Below are 18,856 nucleotides of genomic sequence, written 5' to 3' on the forward strand. Positions count from 1 at the left end.
GATCAGACAGACGGTGGTAAAGGCCTATTCACTGAAGGGTCAGGTTCCTCCTTTCCTGGTGAAGGTGCATTCTTCGAGAGTAATGAGTGCCTTCGTGCCGCCTTGGGCTTTTCGCCATCAGGTGTCGGTTCTACAAGTTTGTTAGGTGATCTTCGTTGTCTGTGCATACGTTCACTAAATTCTACAAGGTAGATGTGTCTGCATCGGATGCTTCTTTTAGCCACAAGGTTTTGCAGGCTGCAGTTTGAAAGAACCCCCTTCCCCATTTTCTTTTTTTTTGAGGGTTCGCTGTTTTCGGGGGGCGCTCCAGTTGTTTCAGTTGTTTGTGTTGAGCTCGGTTTTACCTGGTTGGCTATGTTTGGCCATTGGGGCATTCAGGTTTTGTTCCTGTCTTGCTCTTCCCACCCCTCGTGTTTTTAGTGCTTTGGGACATCCCTATAGTCTATGGTTAAGCAGAGCTGCATCTGTCGAACGCTAGAGAACTTGATTTTTGTAAGAACTTACCGTAAAATCCCTTTCTCTGAATTTCGACAGACGCAGCACCCGCCCCTCTACTTTTACGTTATGGGGTCTTTTTCTGACACTGCTTGCAACACAAATATTTTGAGTATAGCAGAGCCTGAGGGGTTATGCCTGCTGAGACAGCCCCCATAGGTGTGGACAAGTTTTTTTCCACTTAGTGCCTATCCCTAGAGGGAGGAGCATAACCCTATAGTCTGATGAAGCAGAGCTCATCTGTCGAACTTCAGAGAAACTGATTTTACGGTAAGTTCTTACAAAAATCTAGTTTTTGCGCCAGGATCTGGAGGGGAGTCAAGGCCTTTCTGAGCTGACGGATCAGTTGATCCATGGGTTACAGTATATTTGTGATGAATCCCTGGATGCGGCCCCCTTGGCCGGGCAGGATTTCCGTGCAGAATCTTCCTCGGCTCTAGAAGCCGACTTGGACGTTAGGTGCAAACTCTGCAGGAGTTTGGATGGACACTGCATTTTCAGAAATTGGCACTGTCTCCGTCCACAAAGCTGGACTACTTGGGTCTGACACTGAATGCAGCATCAGCCTGGGTGTTTCTTCCACGAACAAAATCTTCTGAAGCTACAGGATGCTGTTTGGCTCCTGTTGTCCATCCATCGATCAGTACTCAGGACTTTCATGCAAATGATGGGTGTGCTGGTATCCACCTTCGAGGCGGTTCAGTTTGCGCATTTCCACACCAGACCTTTGCAAAGGGAGATTCTGATCAAATGGAACAAGGATCCGCTGTCATTGGACATTCCGCTCCCCGACTCTACGTTTGGGAAAATCTTTTCTTCCTCTGTATTGGACTGTAATGACCACGGATGCCGGTCTGTCTGGATGTGAAGGTGTCTTGGGAGTATGTTTGGCCCAAGGTGTCTGGACTCGGGAGGAGTCCAGATTGCCGATCAACATCTTGGAAATTCGGGCTATCGGACTGTGTCTCAATGGACGGCCCGTCTGCAGGGACGCCCTGTGCAGATGCAATTGGACGATGCTACGGCTGTGACATATGTCAATCATCAAAGGGGAACAAGAAGTGCCCTGGCGGCCCGGGAAGTGGGCAGAACTATGTTTCCCGGCCCTCTCTGCTGTGCACATTCTGGGGGTAGAGAATTGGCAAACGGACTGTCTCAGTTGGCCGACATGGAATCTGGGAGAATCGTCTCTTCACCCGGAGGTATTTTATCAACTGTGTCTTTGGCGGTAGAACCCTGATGTGGACTTGCTTGCTTCCGGTCTCAACAGGAAGGTGCAGAGGTTCGTATCAAGGTCCGCAGGCCTGTTAAGGCTGGTAGCAGATGTCCCTTGGAAACTTCCTCTCGGAGAAGATCTTCTGTCTGAGGGACCAATCTTCCATCCTGCTTCACGGTTGCTGGCTTTAACCGCTTGGCTATTGAAAGCTGGGTGCTAAAAGGCAGAGGGCTGTCTGAGTCGGTGATTCCTACGCTGTTGAAAGCTATGGAATCTACTTCCAGGAAGGTTTATCATTGAGTTTGGAAGGCGTACATTACTTGATATGTGTCGCGGGGGGGGGGGGGGGGGGTTCTCCCCGCTCCTTTTCTGTGTCTCGCCTTTTTGAGTTTCTACAATTTGGTGTAGATCAGCGTTTGGCTGTGTGCACCATCAAAAACCGGATTTCCGCCTTGGCTATTTTTTTTCCAAAGGCCGTTGCCGGTAGTCCTTGGTTCACACTTTTGTGCAGGGAGTTTGCCATCTGGCTCCTCCGGTGCAATCCCTGGTACCTCTGTGGGATCTCAAATTGGTTCCGTCTGTGCTTTAAAAGCCTGTCTTTTAAAATATTCGAGAAATTTCTCTGCTCACTCTGTCGCAGAAGGTGGCTTTCTTAGCTATTACTTCGGCATGTCGCGTGTCAAAGTAGGCTGCGTTCTTCTGTTGGTCACCTTACTTGGTGATTCATAGGGACAAAGTGGTGGTGTGACCCAGTCAGGCATTCCTTCCTAAGGTTGTCTCTGGGTTTCATTTGCATGAAGTCATTGTGCTACCGTCCCTATGTCCTAAGCCTAAACATCTTTAGGAGATTGCCTTACATTCCTTAGGTGTGGTAACGGCGATTTGGGTGTACCTGGCGCTGACTGGACCAATTAGAAAATCTGATTCTTTGTTTTTATGGATAGACCTCTTAACCGGTTGCCGACCGCCGCAAGGACATATACTGCGGCGGTCAGCCCCGGCCAGGCAAAGTGACGTACCGGTACGTCACTAGCCTAGGAGCCAATAGCGAGCGCGCGCCGCCGGAGGCGTGCTCCCGCCTCGGCTCGTTCACGGACACCTCCGTGCGTGTGACTCGCGATCGTCCGCTGTGAAGTGAGAAAGGCAGGCGGCTGATGTTAACAAAGCCGCCTGTCATTCTTCCCTGTGTAAAAGCACTGATCTAACGGTCCTGCTATGTAGGACCGTTGATCTGTGCGGTTACACACACACACAGCCACATCCCTGCACAGTTAGAAGCACGCCCCTAGGGACACACTTAACCCCTCCCTCTCCAATAAAGTTAACCCCTTCCCTGCCAGTGTCATTTTTACAGTAACAGTGCATATGTATAGCACTGATTACTGTAGTAATGTCACTGGTACCCCCAAAAGTGTCAAATGTCAGTCAAGGGTCCGATCTGTCTGCCGCATTGTCGCAGTCCCGCAAAAAAAAATCGCAGATCTCCGCCATTACTCCTTAAAAAAGAAAACACAAAAATGACAAATCTTTCCCTTAGTAAACGCAATAACATTTGCGCAAACCAATCAAAATACGCTTAATGTGATTTTTTTTTTTTTTTTTTTTTTTCTACCAAACATAGGTAGCAGAAAACATGTTGGCTAATAATTTAAAAAAATGTAGATATTTACATTTTTTGGGGGGAATTTCATATAAAAAAGTTTGAAAAATATTATTGTTTTTGCAACAATTTTTTTTTTTTTTTAGATTATAGCGCATGATCAAAAAACAGCGTTGCGCGACCGCGCAATTGTCCGTTAGTCACACAGTGCCGAATCGCAAAATACCTCCTGGTCAGGAAGGGGGTAAAATCTTCTGGGGCTTAAGTGGTTAAGGGGAAGGCCACATCTGCTGCGACCATCGGGCAGACGGTGGTGCAGGCCTATTCCCATTAAGGTTCAGGTTCCTCCTTTCCCTGTCAAAGTGCATTTTACGAGGGCGCTTAGTGCCTCCTGGGCCTTCCCTCATCATGTGTCAGTGGTTCAGGTTTGCAAGGCGGCTACGTGGTCGTCTGTACACACATTAACAGAATTTTATAAGGTGGATGTACTTGCATCTTAGGATGCGGCGTTTGTCCACAAAGTTTTGCAGGCTGTGGTTGCAGAGGCTTTCCGTTCTTGATGGTGAAAATGTTTTCTAGTGGATATCTCCAGTTGTTCCTAGTTGAGCTCCTTTACCTGGTTGGCTATGTTTTGCCATGTTAGGAAATCTGCGTTTGCTGTGTTTTTTTTTTTTTTCCATCCCCATGTTGACACTGCTTTGGCACATCCTACTGGTCTGAGGAATTGAAGCTGTGTTGGTCAGTGAACGAAAGAGAAAACTGGATTTTTGTCTTACCATAAAATCCTTTACTCTGAGGTTCATTGCCAGACACAGCACCAACCCCTCTGTTGTGGTTGAGTTGTTCTTCTGACACTGTTACAAACTCGAGTCCCACAGCAGGAAGTGATGGTATACCCTCTGGGACTGCCCCAGGGGCGTAACCAAAAGTTTCCGCTTTGTCCTACTCCTGCAGAGACACCATAAAGCCCACTGGTCTGAAGAATTGAAGCTGTGTCTGTCAGTGAACCTCGAAGAAAAGAACTTTACGGTAAAATAAAATCCAGTGTTTTTGCAATGGAACAGCGTGAAAGCAGCCTGTACAGAACTCCAGGCAAAATTGTATTTTTAGGTTGTTCTATGCCTTTATATCCCTGTTTATATAAAATCATCCTGCATATGCACGTACTTCTGGTGACTACTTTGGGGCAGAAAGTTACATATTTGTCCCCAGAAAACTGAAACTGCCTATGTATGGAATATTTTTTTTCCTCTTAACATGTATGTTAAATGTTGTCATTTGCGGTTCTGTTGTAAGCATTTTTTTCTCTGCTTTGCAGCTGTAGGATAAAAAAAACAAATCTGAAAATGAAGGTGGACAGGACGAAGCTGAAGAAGACGCCAACGGAGGCAGTGAGTATTTGTGAATTTTTTATTTTATATTGTGTGTCAAACTGATGCCGTCAACACAGGCCCTAAAACTGTGAATATATTGTTAAATGCTCAGCACGCTGTGTAGTACGATGTGGCAGACAATACACTACAATGCAACGCTTCATTTTTCGATCACTATAGTGTAAATTCTAACATGCCACACTACTACCTGGCTGTCAGTAGTCAACCCAATTCTTAGATGAATGAGTCCTTCATATCCTAAACTTTGACTAGAGTAAACTGTAGCACTGTAAAATACTATCCTGGAATATTCCTTTACATGTTAAGCATATCAAGTGTTGGTGCACCTATCTTGCTTGAGGTCAGTGATTGGATAAGGATGAATGTTATGGAACGTATAGTGGGAGAGCAGTGCCTTAGAGAACGGATTACAAAGCTTTGGTTTTAAAATTTTATTTTTTATTGTTGGCTACAGTATATATCTAATGAATTTAAGGGGCTTTTGAAACGCCCTCTAAAAACATTAGCTGAAGAACTAGAACTATTAAAATTTTAACAGCCTGAAGCTCTATGAGGAAAAGTAGCTAAGGTGCTCCTCACCCCATCGGCCATAGCAGCTTCCATATATCTACCATAACTCTATTAAAAGCCATCATCTGAAAGGTAAAATAAGTTTTGCAATTTATTTGCTGGGGACACAACATTATGTGCTCTAGCTAGGGAAGGTTGGATGCTAACAAGTCTTTCCTACCCCCCCCCCCCCAGGTTGAAATCTTGCTAGCAGCACTGGAGTAATTCTGAGAAATAAAGCTTAATCTAATTTTCTATTTTTGTGCTTTATTTGTCTTGTATCTATTTTCCTTACAGCCTGCAGATTGCAGGTCTCTGATTGAGAAGTTGAAAGTTTGCACAGATGAACAACTTCTGCTCGAGCTACAGCAGATCAAAACATGGAATATTGGAAAGGTATGTGATCAATATTCATTTTTAAATGTTAAATCTTATGACCGGTTAAGAATTCCTTTAAAGCGATTTGTAAAGGTAAAGTTTTATTTTAAAATTAGTACACTGTCAAACTTGCCTGCTGTGTAAAACCAGACCAAGGAAAATTCCCAGGTGAACCAGAGGTAGCCAACCCCTTCCTAAAGTCGCCTTTGCTGCCATTGTGCTATGTGCTTGGTGTCTAGTGTGCCCCTCTTCCTTTAGGAAGGGGTACCTCAGGCTCACCTGCCCTCTTTCTATTAGAATGCTTGTGCTTCTACTATGGAGGCTCTCCTAAATTTACAAGAGTTACGACTGCAGAAATATAGTGGTGCCTTGGAGCGGTTCTGCAGCTTATGCATGTATTTGCAAATGTGTGCTAACTAAACCCCGGTTTTTAACGCAAACTGTTACAGGATAATTTGGTTGGTAGAAGACTGGCGAGTTGAGCTGGGAATTTTCTTTGGTTTTGACTTGTTACCTGCTGTGTGTCATGGTTTTTCGCACAGCAGCACCGATACTGGGGCCCCATGTCTGTGCTTACGGCTCCTCCCCAACCGAGTGCCCACATAGCATGCCACTTGCTATAGGGACACGATCCTGAGCTGCGTGCAGTGTCCATAGACACAGTGCAGATCATCTCTTACCCCGTGTTCTCCTCATAGGCTGTGATTGACAGCAGCAGAAGCCAAAGTCTCCTCTTGCTGCCTCCATATCGAGTGAGGGGGAGGGAGACATGCTGCTCTCAGGCACAGCACTGGATTGAGATGGGGCTCAGGTAAGTATAAGGATAGGGCTACAGGAGGGGATCCCGTACGCAGATTTTTTTATCTTGATACCGAGAATGCTTTGGGGGGGACATTTTCAACCACTGTTTTTTCATTAAGGCTCAGTGCACATATATATGCAAATTGAATGCGTTTTGAACTTCATCCGATTTGCATAAAGTGAACCAGACCGGCTTTCAATTATGTCGGTTCACACATGTCCGGGGCAGCAGTGGTCTATTTTGAAAAGATTCCTTTGCGATTTATTTTAGGTCCTGTTCAGGTGCGAATTCATGTAAATATTTGCACCTGTACCTGTGAACAAAGCTGCACCCGACTTAAAAATTGACTGCAAACCGCTGCCAGGCATATGTGATCCTAGCCTTAATGAAATGTTCGCCATATTTTATTGACTTGTTTGTCCCCACACTATTTAGTGTTTGCCCTGTGTAGTATCCATCTTATTTGAGGTTGCTTGCATGGTTTTACAACCAATGATTTTTGACTGTCCTTTTGGGTCTGAGAGGTCTGTTTCTTTACCTGCTTCTTCCCCCCCCAATTTTATTTTTTTTTCCCACCCTTTCGGTAGCATCATTCATGAATTATATGCTGCTGATTGAAAGCTGTAATGTAAATTGAGTGAAGATTTTTTGAATCCTGCGCTTATATTTGTCCTGTCATGGTCATGGTTGTACACTGCACAATGTCTTAATATGCAACGTTTTAAAATGTAAAAACTTGTTTCAATACAAATGTATCAGATCAAAAAACACTTTGGAAAAATTACTTTCGTTTTTTACCAATTCATTAGCTTCTTTTTATTTTATAGTGTGAGCTCTATCATTGGGTGGATCTGTTGGATCGCTTTGATGGGATCCTAGCAGATGCTGGGCAGACTGTGGAGAATATGTCTTGGATGCTGGTGTGTGACAGACCTGAGAAGGAGCAGCTTAAAGCACTTCTATTGGCAGTTCTCAACTTCACTGCTCTGCTTATTGAATACAGCTTCTCTCGGCATCTCTATAGCTCCATTGAGGTATGTGTTTATTGTATAGGTTTTCCCAAAAGACTTTCCCAAGTGTTTGGATGTTTAGCTTAGCGAAACAGTTAATGCATACGTATGTAGTTTGTTCACAATCTGTGTAATCCAATACGCATATTGAAATGCCACAAATTATGGCAATCACATTTCTCTTGCGTCCTCCGACAGTCACCGCCCACTCATACAGTCTTCACCAATGGGGGTATTGACTTCATCTCCACAGGAGTAACTAGGCATAAGACTTGTTAAAAAACAAAGCATTTTACATAGACACACCTATGGGGGCTGTCCCACTGGTCCAATACCCCCCTGCAATCAGCCATCCCAACTCAGTTTGTCTTCTGCCTAGTTAAGAAGTAAGATAGGCTTCCCTGTGCTGGGGCTACAGTCTCAGCCTTTCTTCTTTTTTTATGATTTTTATTTGCTGCAAATGTGTTTCTTTGCACTACTAGCTGTTTATTTTGTCAGTGTTATGCCCCGTACACACGTGCAGATTATCTGCAGACTTTTGTCTGCAGACTTACCTTTTCTATGTAGTGCAAGGGCCTGCCGGATTGCATACAAATTGAAAGTGTTTAGGTTTGACCTCATATTATATGGTTTTGGTAAGTCTGCAGACAAAAGTCTGCAGATAATCTGCACGTGTGTATGGGGCATTAGTCGGATCTTCAGATGAAGACGGCGTTTCTCTGTCTCTCATTGACAGACGTAGTCCTCGTTGATTCAACACACTCGGGTTATGCTGCCCTCTACAGGAGTAGGACTAGACAGGAAAGAAAACACTCTGGCCACACCTTAGGGGCAGTCCCAGATGGTATATCCTCTCTCTCTCTCTCTGCTACAGCAAATCATTTTTTTTCTGTCTAGTTAGGAGTAAGGACCTAGATACCTTGCTGGGATCTTCGGTCCTGGCAGGATTTTTTTCTTAGAAAAGATTTTTTAGACAGCTTTTTTTCTCCAGTGTTCCTGTGAGATCTTCAAGCAAGAAAGCTGAACTGGGCGACGGGCTGGATGTTGAGATCCAGTAGTCACCCCAGTTCAGCCTACGAGCGCGTGCAGGCCATAGTTCCGCGCTGGGTCGGCCGCGACATAGTCCCACTGGACGGGGACTGACCCTGCGAGTTAAACGTCTCGCCGAAACGCCTAAGACCATGAGTCACGGCGTCCGTACTGGTCGACAGCCCTCCCACCTCGGTGGAGAGGGGTACTGTCAGGAGTTGGCGCCCGCCTGGTTCCGGTATGGTGAGTAGTATGTTCCCCCTTTCCCCCTGACGGGTCTTGTGGTGAACGCGGGCCCCTCGCTGTAATGGTAAGCATGGGTCTTCCCTCTATCCTATAACATGTCACAGATCCCCCTGTTTGAGTGTGATTTTTGTGAACAAAAAGCCAGGAGGCTTGGTTTGGGAGCTGACAATCTAATTGCAAAGATGTTAAAATGATGAAGTCAGTGGCAGTACTAGAACTTTACTGTGATAGTATAAAGTATCCTACCTGTCAGAAGCCACAGGGCGATGTCTATATATGTATACTGCATTCCAGATCATTCCTCCAGCTAAACAGATGCCTCCCGACGGCCACGGACCGCATACGGCCCGCCAGGGTCCGGTACCGCCGACCACGCTGACCACCATGAGGGTGAAGGGTTGTGAGGCAGAGATCCTTCTGCAGACATGCCGCTATTCTGTGCAGGCCGCCACCATTGTCTGGTAGATCGCACGAGGCCGCCATTTTGGCGTAGCCTCGTGTCTCCAGCATGGGGGCGGCCATGTTTGAGGTGACTCAAACACCTCGTGGAGCTAGGGGAGGCGCCGGAAGGCGTGCAGAGGGGCGGAGCCACCTCCTTTCTTCCCGAGAAGCCAGCCAAGAGACTTCCTGTCTGCTCTAGACAGTGCTGAGACAAGTTGCAGTCGAAACTCTGAGCATCAAGTGGTGAGCCCTGGGGTCTATCTCTCTCTCTCGCTCTTTAGGGGTCCCTAAGCAGGTACACGGAGGGGCTTTGTGGCGCTGGGGGTCTGGAAAAAAAAAGAAAAAAGTGTTTTTTTTTTTGTTTTTTTTTTTTTGGCAAATTGATTTTTTCCGGGTAGCATCTGGAATTATCATGGACCTTGCCACACAAGTACCCCCACCTGTTTCCCTCGAGGGGGCCGCGGGACCCGCCGGTGCACAGAGTATGGATGCATTTACAGCAGTTTTGGAGTCTTTGGTGGCTCGGGTGGAGACGGCCTGTCAGGAACGGGGGTCAAGAAAGCGACCCCCGCCTACCCCTATATCATCTGATGATTCAGATTCTGAGATGGTCATTGCAGCTGCAGGTCCCTCTGCAGGGGCTGCTGTCTCAGGTAAAGTTCCCTCAGACAGTGAGGAGGACGTTCATGCTTCTGCCATAATTCAGGAAGAAGCATTGGTGGACGCACTAGTTGTGGCGGTTCGGGAAACCTTAAGACTTGAGGTTTTACCGGCAGAGGCAACTGAAACAGAGATTCCCTTTGGTACTAACAAACCCACCAAAACGGTGAAGGTTTTTCCTGTACCCAAGTGTTTTGGTAATAAAATTAAAGAAGAATGGGAGCATTCTAAGCGTACCTTTACTATTTCCAAGCGCATTGCTAGACGCTATCCGTTTGAGGAATCCCTCATTAAGAAATGGACGGGTACCACCAGTGGTGGATCCACCTATTTCCAGACTGTATAAAGCCACGGTTATTCCGGTGGAGGACGCTTCTTCCTTTAAGGATCCGGTGGATCGGAAAGTAGAAGCGGAGTCCCGCACTATCTTTTCCCTGATAGGGTCAGCCTTTAGACCAGTAATTGTCATTGGTTTAGTGTCTCGGACATTAACAGAATGGACGAGATTGGTGCGCCAGGACCTGAAGGGGAAAGATATCCCCCAGGCAACATCTGATTTGATGGAACAGATTATACAAGGACTACAGTTTATCTGTGACCCAGCCTTGGATGCTACCCCCCTATTAGGGCATGCATCTATGTCAGCGGTAATCCTCTGACGTGTGCTGTGGTTAAAATGCTGGTCAGCGGACCTAGGTTCCAAAAAGACCTTGACGAATCTCCCCTTTCAGGGGAATCGCCTATTTGGGGCCACCCTAGATGAGATCATTAAGGATGCCACTGGGGGCAAAAGCACTTTTTTGCCACAGGCTGCTAAAGCTAAAGGACCTCGTAACAAGCGGGGACCTTTTCTTTACCGCCCATAAAGGGTTCGTTCGCTCAGCTGGAGCAAGCGGGAAGGGCAAGACTCCTCCAGGAGGGTTCAAGAAGGGCTGGTCGGACAGACAAAAGACCGACTCAGCCAAACCTGAAGCAAAGGATTACACAGCCTGAAGGTGCGCCCCCACCCGGCTTGAGGGTGGGGGGGACGTCTTCACCGGTATTCAGGGCATTAGATCGAGCATCGACCACTGCTACCGGTGCGATTCTTCCCTTCCAACATTTAAGTACTACAGGGAGCGGTAGTTACCGTTCCCTGAACAGATCATTTTCTTTACCTTTTCCAAAGATTAGTCTCAATTCCCCACAGGAATCGGATATGGTTGAACAGACAGACCAAGGAGCCTCTAGCCGGGTGACTTCGGTCCCTGTGGTTCAACCAGGAGAAATCCCCACTCCTGATAGGAATCAGGTGTCTGATAAATGTGTGGGAACAGAGAACGATCAGACTTTGTCGGATGGCCGGGGCCAGATAGCTCTAGGGCAGCCTGGTTCGGATCCAGTCAGCGCCAGTTGTCCTGGAAATTCTAGGATGGCCTCTTCAAGCCGGTCTGGCCGACTTGGACATGCTAGTCGCGGACGTTCCTTGGGAACTTCTTCTCAGAGTGTCTGCGGTCTCAAGGACCGATCTTCCATCGTGCTTTACAGTCGCTGGTTTTAATGGCCTGGCCATTGAGACCCAGGTACTGAAGGACAGAGGTTTGTCAGCTTCAGTTATTCCTACTCTAATTAAGGCAAGGAAAGCAACTTCCAGCAAGGTCTATTATCGCACATGGAAGACTTGTATCGCGTGGTGCGAATCGTTAGGAATTCCTCCACGTACCTATTCGGTGACCCGAATATTGGCCTTTCTGCAAAAGGGGGTTGAGCAGAAACTAGCCTTGAGCACCATCAAGGGTCAGGTTTCAGCATTAGCAATCTTCTTTCAGAAGCCTTTGGCTACAAAATCCTTGGTGCGGAATTTCATCCAGGGGGTGCGGCACCTGGCTCCACCAGTCCGCGTGCCCTTACCGCCTTGGGATCTTTGGTTTTGTCGGTTCTGCAGAAACCTCCCTTTGAAAACATCAGGGAGATTCCCTTGCTGACTTTATCCCAGAAGGTAGCCTTCTTAGTGGCTATCACTTCTGCACGCAGGGTGTCAGAACTGGCTGCATTGTCATGCCAGTCCCCATACTTAGTAATTCATAGGGATAAGGTAGTTCTTCATCCTAAGCCATCCTTTCTTCCAAAGGTGGTTTCAGACTTTCATCTGAATGAAGATATTGTACTACCTTCCTTGTGTCCTCAGCCCAATCATCATCGGGAACATGCGTTGCATTCCTTGGATGTGGTTCGGGCAATCAGGGTATACCTGAAAGCTACGGAATCGTTCCGTAAGACGGATTCACTTTTTGTGATCACGGATGGCCCCAGAAAGGGGTTGCCTGCATCTGCCGCGACTATCTCCAAATGGATTAGACAGACGGTGGTACAGGCTTATTCTATTAAGGGTCGGAGTCCTCCGTTCCCTGTTAGGGCGCACTCCACTCGAGCGCTCAGTACTTCCTGGGCCTATCGCCATCAGGCGTCAGTGGTCCAGGTATGTAAGGCGGCCACCTGGTCGTCGGTACATACCTTTACAAAATTTTATAAGATTGATGTGATGGCATCGGCGGATGCCTCATTTGGCCGCAAGGTTTTGCAGGCCGCAATTTGAGGAGACCGGTGGTCTACCTCGAGGGTTTTTTTTCTGTTGGAATTTTCTGTTGAATCTCCTCTTTGATTGATGAGCATTGAAGACTTCTAGTTGGCACCGGTTGGGCCTTCTAGATTGGATTTAATTTCCATTTTCCCACCCCTCATTTGTGGTACTGCTTTGGGACGTCCCAAGTGTGTTGAATCAACGAGGACTACGTCTGTCAATGAGCGACAGAGAAAAATGGATTTTTGTAAGATCTTACCGTAAAAATCCTTTTCTCTTAAGCTCATTGACAGACGTAGTACCCGCCCCTCTATTTTGAGTTGGGTTGGGTTAAATTCTCTAAACACTGCTTTGTGACATAACTGATTTGCTGTAGCAGAGAGAGAGAGAGGATATACCCTCTGGGACTGCCCCTAAGGTGTGGCCACAGTGTTTTCTTAACTGTCTAGTCCTACTCCTGTAGAGGGCAGCATAACCAGAGTGTGTTGAATCAACGAAGACTACGTCTGTCAATGAGCTTAAGAGAAAAGGATTTTACGGTAAGATCTTACAAAAATCCATTTTTTGCGGAGCTGGGAGTCGGACTGGTCGTCCTGGTTGGAATCCCAGCCTGATGGGCCTGATGGAATCCCAGCCCGCCATCGAGCGTTTAGCAGGCTATGTGTTCGCCCCGCCTTGCAAACGACCATCCCTGTCCTCAGGGATGCAGCCTGCGAGGTGGCTACCTCGCCTGGACGCCTCCTCCACGGTTCTCCGTGCACTGCTAGCGTCCTGTGTTTTTGGCTGACGGCACCCCTGCTATCTGAGGGTGTGCGGTTTCCCGTCGCTGAGAGGCACCCCACGCAATCGGGTACAGGTAAGTACATTCTGTGTGGGGCCTCTGTCTGGGGCTGGCAGTCCTGTGTGTCTGTGTTATCCCCTCATGTCTGTGCGTTTTTTGGGCTCCCTGATCCCGGTCCCTGCGGGGGTTTTTCTCACAGCAAGTGCGCTGTGTGGGTTTGTGGGGGTTCCTCTCCTGTGTCACTTTAGGGTGCTATTTGGAGGTACAGACACGTGTGGCGACCGCTGCGGGGTTAAACACCGCCGGTCCGCCATTTTAAGCGTGGGCAGCATGTCTGGCTTCACTGTGGGTGCTTATACAGCATTGTATGTGGTGTGTTTTGGCGCCTTGCGGCGCCATCTTGTGTGTGACAAAACGTTCGTTCCGAGCACATGTTGGCGGCCATTTTACCGAAGCCTCCCATACTTTCTATAGGCAACCATTTTTCCTTGACCTGCAGTCTGTTAAGTCTCCTGCGGTGACATCACTTCCTCCTTCTGTTCAGAAGAGATCGGCTGCGGTGGTAACACTTGTGGGGGTCCGCGGCGTGCTTAAAGGGCCAGTACCTTAAAAAAAAAAAAACTTTAAATATGGAATCTCAGGACAGCAAATTTCCCACAGCCTTAGTGGGGGATTCAGGTTCCTCTGAATCTTCTGCTCTGTCTACTTTGTCTACTGCAGTGGCGACTTTGGTGTCCAACGTGGATATTCTGATGACTGAACGTGCTGACAGAAAAAGGCCTCGTTTTTCCTTGTCTTCCGATTCTGAATCGGATATGGTTGCCGTAGGTGGCGTGCCCCTTGAAGGGTCTCGCTCTTCTCTGTCTGAGGGGGAGGCGGAGGTTGCAGGGGTGGATGATCCCCCCCCCCCCCCCCCGGATGGCCGAGGACCGCGCAGCTATGGATGCGCTAATTCTTGCCATTAAGGAAACACTACATTTAGAGGATGAGCCCAATCCTCCAGGTATTGTGTCCTCTTTTGGTACACACAGGACCCGCAAGGCGGCGCAGATGTACCCTTGCCCCGCTGAGTTTCAAGCTACTGTGAATGATCAATGGCGTCATTTAAAACGCACCTTTGTGGTGTCTTAGAAGTTTCAACTCCTTTATCCCTTTGCATCTCCTACGGATTTGCGCTGGCGTGTGGCCCCTCAGGTGGATCACACTGTGGCCAGATTGAACAAGGCCACTCTGGTACCCACCGAAGATTCTCTGGTGTTTAGGAATCCTATGGATAGGAGGATGGAATCCCTTGCCCGCCATGCCTACATGGTGGCGGGTTCCTTGCTAAAGCCTATTTTCGCCTCTGTCATGGCGGCTCAGGCTGTGGTGGATTGGACCAAGGTGCTAAGACACACCCTCGTCGCGGATTCTGCTCCCCCTACTGCCGTGGCGATGGTGGACCAGATCTATCAAGGAGTCATGTATTTGTGCGATGCGCCCTTGAATGAGGTCCCATTAGCTGCGTGCCTGTCCAATGTCGCGGTGATTAACCGTCGCCTGATATGGTTGAAAAGCTGGTCGGCTTACCAGACTTCAAGAAAAACAGTGTCTGACATCCCCTATGCAGGGTCTCGCCTGTTTGGGGAATCCCTGGATGAATTGGTAAAAGGGGTCACTGGGGGCAAGAGCACTCTGCTGTCCCAGAATCTTAAAGGCAAGTATTTCCGCGGTAAGCAGGGCCACTCCTTTAAACCAAACCAGGGGTCCTTTCGTGCCTTCAAGGCACAGTTCAAGGGCCATGGTGGCCAGAAAAAGCCCTGGGCGGGCAAACCTAAATACGGCCAAGCTGGTGCGGTGGCCCAGTCCACCTCTGCCTAATGGGGCGCCCTCATCCCATCCCAGAGGTGGGGGGACGTTTGCGCTGTTTCCTCCAACCTTGGCTGCTCCGAATTCCGGACAGGGGTTCAGGAAATCATTCAATCAGGTTACAAGATCGAATTCCTTTCGCGACCGGCGGACAGATTCTTTCCCTCAAATCTTCATGATGATCGCCCCGGTGCCTCATTGGGACAGGTTTCGGGGGTTTTACTCCAATCTGTTCACTGTGCCCAGAAAGGAGGGCAAGATGTGTCCTATTCTGGACTTAAAAGCTCTGAACTGCTTTGTACGAGTTCGGAAGTTCCGCATCTTTCGCTCAGTAGTACCCTCCCTGAGTACAGGCGAGTTCCTGGCCTCTAGCGACCTGAAGGATGCGTATCTACACATCCTCATTTTCGAGGGTCATCAGAGGTACCTCCGATTCGATATCGCGGAGGAACATTATCATTTTTTGGCGTTTCCTTTCGGTCTCGCTTCGGCTCCAAGGGTGTTTACCAAAGTGCTGGCTCCCGTTTTTGGCCTCTTACCGGCGCAGGGCATTGCCATCTTGGGATATCTGGACAATCTCCTGTTAAGATCGAGTGCCAGTCAGAGCCTGCTGCGTGATCTGTCCACTACAGTTCAGACGCTTCAGGAGTTCGGATGGACCATCAACGTGCAGAAGTCGACCTAGTCTCCTTCGGTTCGCCTCCAATATTTGGGAATGGTTCTGGACTCTGCTCAAGCGAAGGTGTTCCTACCGGAGGACAAGCTCCAAACCCTTCAGAACGAGGTCAGGGCCCTCAGGGACAACGAATCCTAGTCACTCAGGACCTGTATGCGGTCCCTGGGGTTGATGGTGTCAGCCTTCGAGGCGATACCGTTTCATACGAGGTCTCTCCAAGCGGAGATCCTGGCCAGATGGGACAGGCTCCCTCAGTCCTTGGATCTGAGAGTGTCTGAGTCACCAAACCAGAATGGATCTTCTGTGGTGGCTTCAGTCCCCGGCTGTAGCGGACGGAAAATCCTTCCGGCCGTTGCTGTGGACGGTTCTTACCACGGATGCTAGCCTGTCGGGCTGGGGTGGAGTCCTGGGCAACCCGTCTGCCCAGGGCACTTGGTCGGTTGAGGAATCCTCACTCCCCATAAACATATTGGAATTGAGAGAGATCAGGCTGTGCCTGTTCCATTGGTCGGATCGTCTTCAGGGCTGCCCTGTACGGGTGCAGACAGACAATGCCACTGCGGTGGCTTGCATCAAACACCAAGGGGGCACCAGGAGTGCCCGGGCGGCTCAGGAAGTGACCAGTATTCTGTCTTAAGCCGAGACTCATGTCCCGGCAATATCGGCAGTTCACATTCTGGGTGTAGAGAATTGGCAGGCCGATTTTATCTGAGCCGTCAGACCCTGGACCAGGGGGAATGGTCCCTGCACCCGGAGGTTTTTCAAATGCTGTGTGCGAAATGGGGATCCCGAATGTGGATCTGTTCGCGTCTCGGCAAAACCACAAGGTGGAAAGGTTCGTGGCAAGAACGCGCGATCCTCTGGCAGACGCCTCGGATGCGCTGGTGGTGCCTTGGCATCAGTATCATCTGATATATGCCTTTCCTCCGATTCAGTTGTTGTCCAGGTTCCTTCGCAGGTTGGCCTCGGAACCAACATTGGTGATTCTGGTGGTGCCGGATTGGCCACGCCGGTCCTGGTACGCGGACATCGTTCACCTGGCCGTCGAGCCTCCATGGCGGCTACCAATGCGAGAAGATCTACTGTCTCAGGGACCGATCTTCCATCCTGCTTTACAGTCGCTGGCTTTAACGGCATGGCTGTTGAAAGCCAGGTCCTGAGAGACGGGGGTCTCTCCTCAGAGGTCATTCCTACCTTACTCAAGGCTAGAAAAGCCTCGTCTGGTAAGATTTATTACCATACATAGCTTATTTTGCCTGGTGTGAGTCCAGGGGCTTCTCTTCTCGTTCATACTCGCGATAGTGGCGAGAATGTTGGCTTTCCTTCAGTCTGGGGTGGCCCAGCGCCTTGCGTTGGCCACGATTAAGGGCCAGGTATCTGCACTGGCTGTCCTTTTTCCAGCGCCCTGTGGCGTCTAATTCTTTGATTCGCACCTTCATTCAAGGTGTGCGTCACTTGGCCCCTCCTTGTAGGGAGCCCTCACCTCCATGGGACTTGAACTTGGTTCTGTCCGTGTTACAAGGTTCCCCGTTTGAAAACATCAGGGAAATCTCGTTAACTCTGCTGTCTAAAAAGGTTGCCTGCCTTGTGGCGATCACTTCTGCTCGCAGAGTGTAGGAGTTGGCGGCCTTGTCTTGCCGCTCCACTTACCTGATGGTTCATAGGGATAAGGTGGTCTTGCGACCTAACCCGTCCTTTCTTCCAAAGGTGGTTTCTGATTTTCACCTTGAGGACCTTGTTTTGCCTTCGCTCTGTGCGAATCCTAGGCATCCTAAGGAAGTTGCCTTGCATTCCTTGGATGTTGTCAGGGCGATCAGGGTTTACCTGTCGTCGACTGAATCCTTTCGGAAATCTGATTCTTTGTCCTTCCTGAGGGACCTCGGAAGGGTATGGCTGCGTCTGCGCCGACCATTTCGAAATGGATCAGACAATTGTACTGGCCTATTTGTTGAAGAAACGGGTACTGCCCTTCCCTGTCAAGGTGCACTCTACCAGAATGTTGAGTGCGTCATGGGCTTTCCGGCATCGGGCTTCGGTGGCTTAGGCGTGTATGGCTGCGACTTGGTCGTCAGTGCTTACCTTTTCAAAATTCTACAAAATTGATGTTCTGGCATCGGCTAATGCCTCCTTTGGCCGCAAAGTTCTCTGTGCGGCAGTACCGTAAGGGGACCCTGGTTTTATCGCGGGTCCCTGGCTGTTGGGGTTGTTTATCCCCTTGGTTATTTGCTTTCCTGGGTTGTTGATCCTGTTGAGCCTTTTTTGTTACCTAGAGGGTTACCTTTCTGTTCAGGTGAGGTTTCTCTCTCTGATGTGGGTACTGCGTTGCCTTTCTGATGGTTGCGTTTCCCACCCCTCATGTCTACACTGCTTTGGGACGTCCCCATTGGTGAAGACTGTATGAGTGGGCGGCGACTGTCGGAGGACGTAAGAGAAAACTGAATTTTTGTAAAATCTTACCGTAAAATTCCTTTGAGTCCTCGACAGTCGCTGCCCCCGCCCTTCTATTGGGGTTCTTATAGACTTAAGCGGTTGTAAACCCTAAAAAAAAAAAAAAAAACCTGCAAGACAAAGGCATAATGAGCTAGTATGCATCGCATACTAGCCCATTATGTGTATCTTACCTTAGAACGAAGCCCCGACACGGACCCCCGGACATCGCTGCGGGTGCTGCCATGATCCCTCGCCGTCACTTCCGGGTTCGGCGGCTCCGGCGCGGTGATTGGCCGGAAGAGACGGCTCCGGCGCCATGATTGGCCGGAGCCGCGATGACGTCACTCCCGCGCGCATGCGCGCGGGAGTGATTTTTCCGGCAAGCTCCCGGCAAACATAATTGAAGGTCCCCCCGGACCTTCAGAGCGCATGCGCCGCTCGCGCGAGCGGCTGCATGCACTGCAAATATCTCCTAAACCGTGCCGGTTTAGGAGATATTATTTGTACCTACAGGTAAGCCTTATTATAGGCTTACCTGTAGGTAAGTGTCAAAAAGCGCGATACTACCGCTTTAACTGCTTGCTACCAAGCTGAGTTGGGATGGCTGATTGCAGGGGGGTATTGGACCAGTGGGACAGCTCCCATAGGTGTCTTTTTAAATGCTTTGTTTTTTAACAAGTCTTATGCCTAGTTACTCCTGTTTAGATGAAGTCTATACCCCTATTGGTGAAGACTGTATGA

At 48.8% G+C, this 18,856-nt stretch overlaps 1 protein-coding gene across 1 annotated transcript in view; it reads left to right on the forward strand.

The window, feature by feature from the left end:
• The first annotated feature begins 4,629 nt into the window (after positions 1–4,629).
• HUWE1 (HECT, UBA and WWE domain containing E3 ubiquitin protein ligase 1) overlaps positions 4,630–18,856 on the forward strand; it is a 484,118-nt gene continuing 469,891 nt past the window's right edge. The window contains exons 1-3 of the mRNA XM_082264230.1: positions 4,630–4,702; positions 5,552–5,650; positions 7,262–7,468. Of these exons, the coding sequence (XP_082120356.1) occupies positions 4,658–4,702; positions 5,552–5,650; positions 7,262–7,468 (351 nt within the window). The 5' untranslated portion in view covers positions 4,630–4,657. The remainder of the gene's footprint in view (positions 4,703–5,551; positions 5,651–7,261; positions 7,469–18,856) is intronic.

Source organism: Pelophylax lessonae (genome assembly GCF_965119305.1).
Source record: "Pelophylax lessonae genome assembly, chromosome: 7".
In the NCBI taxonomy this organism is placed as follows: Eukaryota; Metazoa; Chordata; class Amphibia; order Anura; family Ranidae; genus Pelophylax; species Pelophylax lessonae.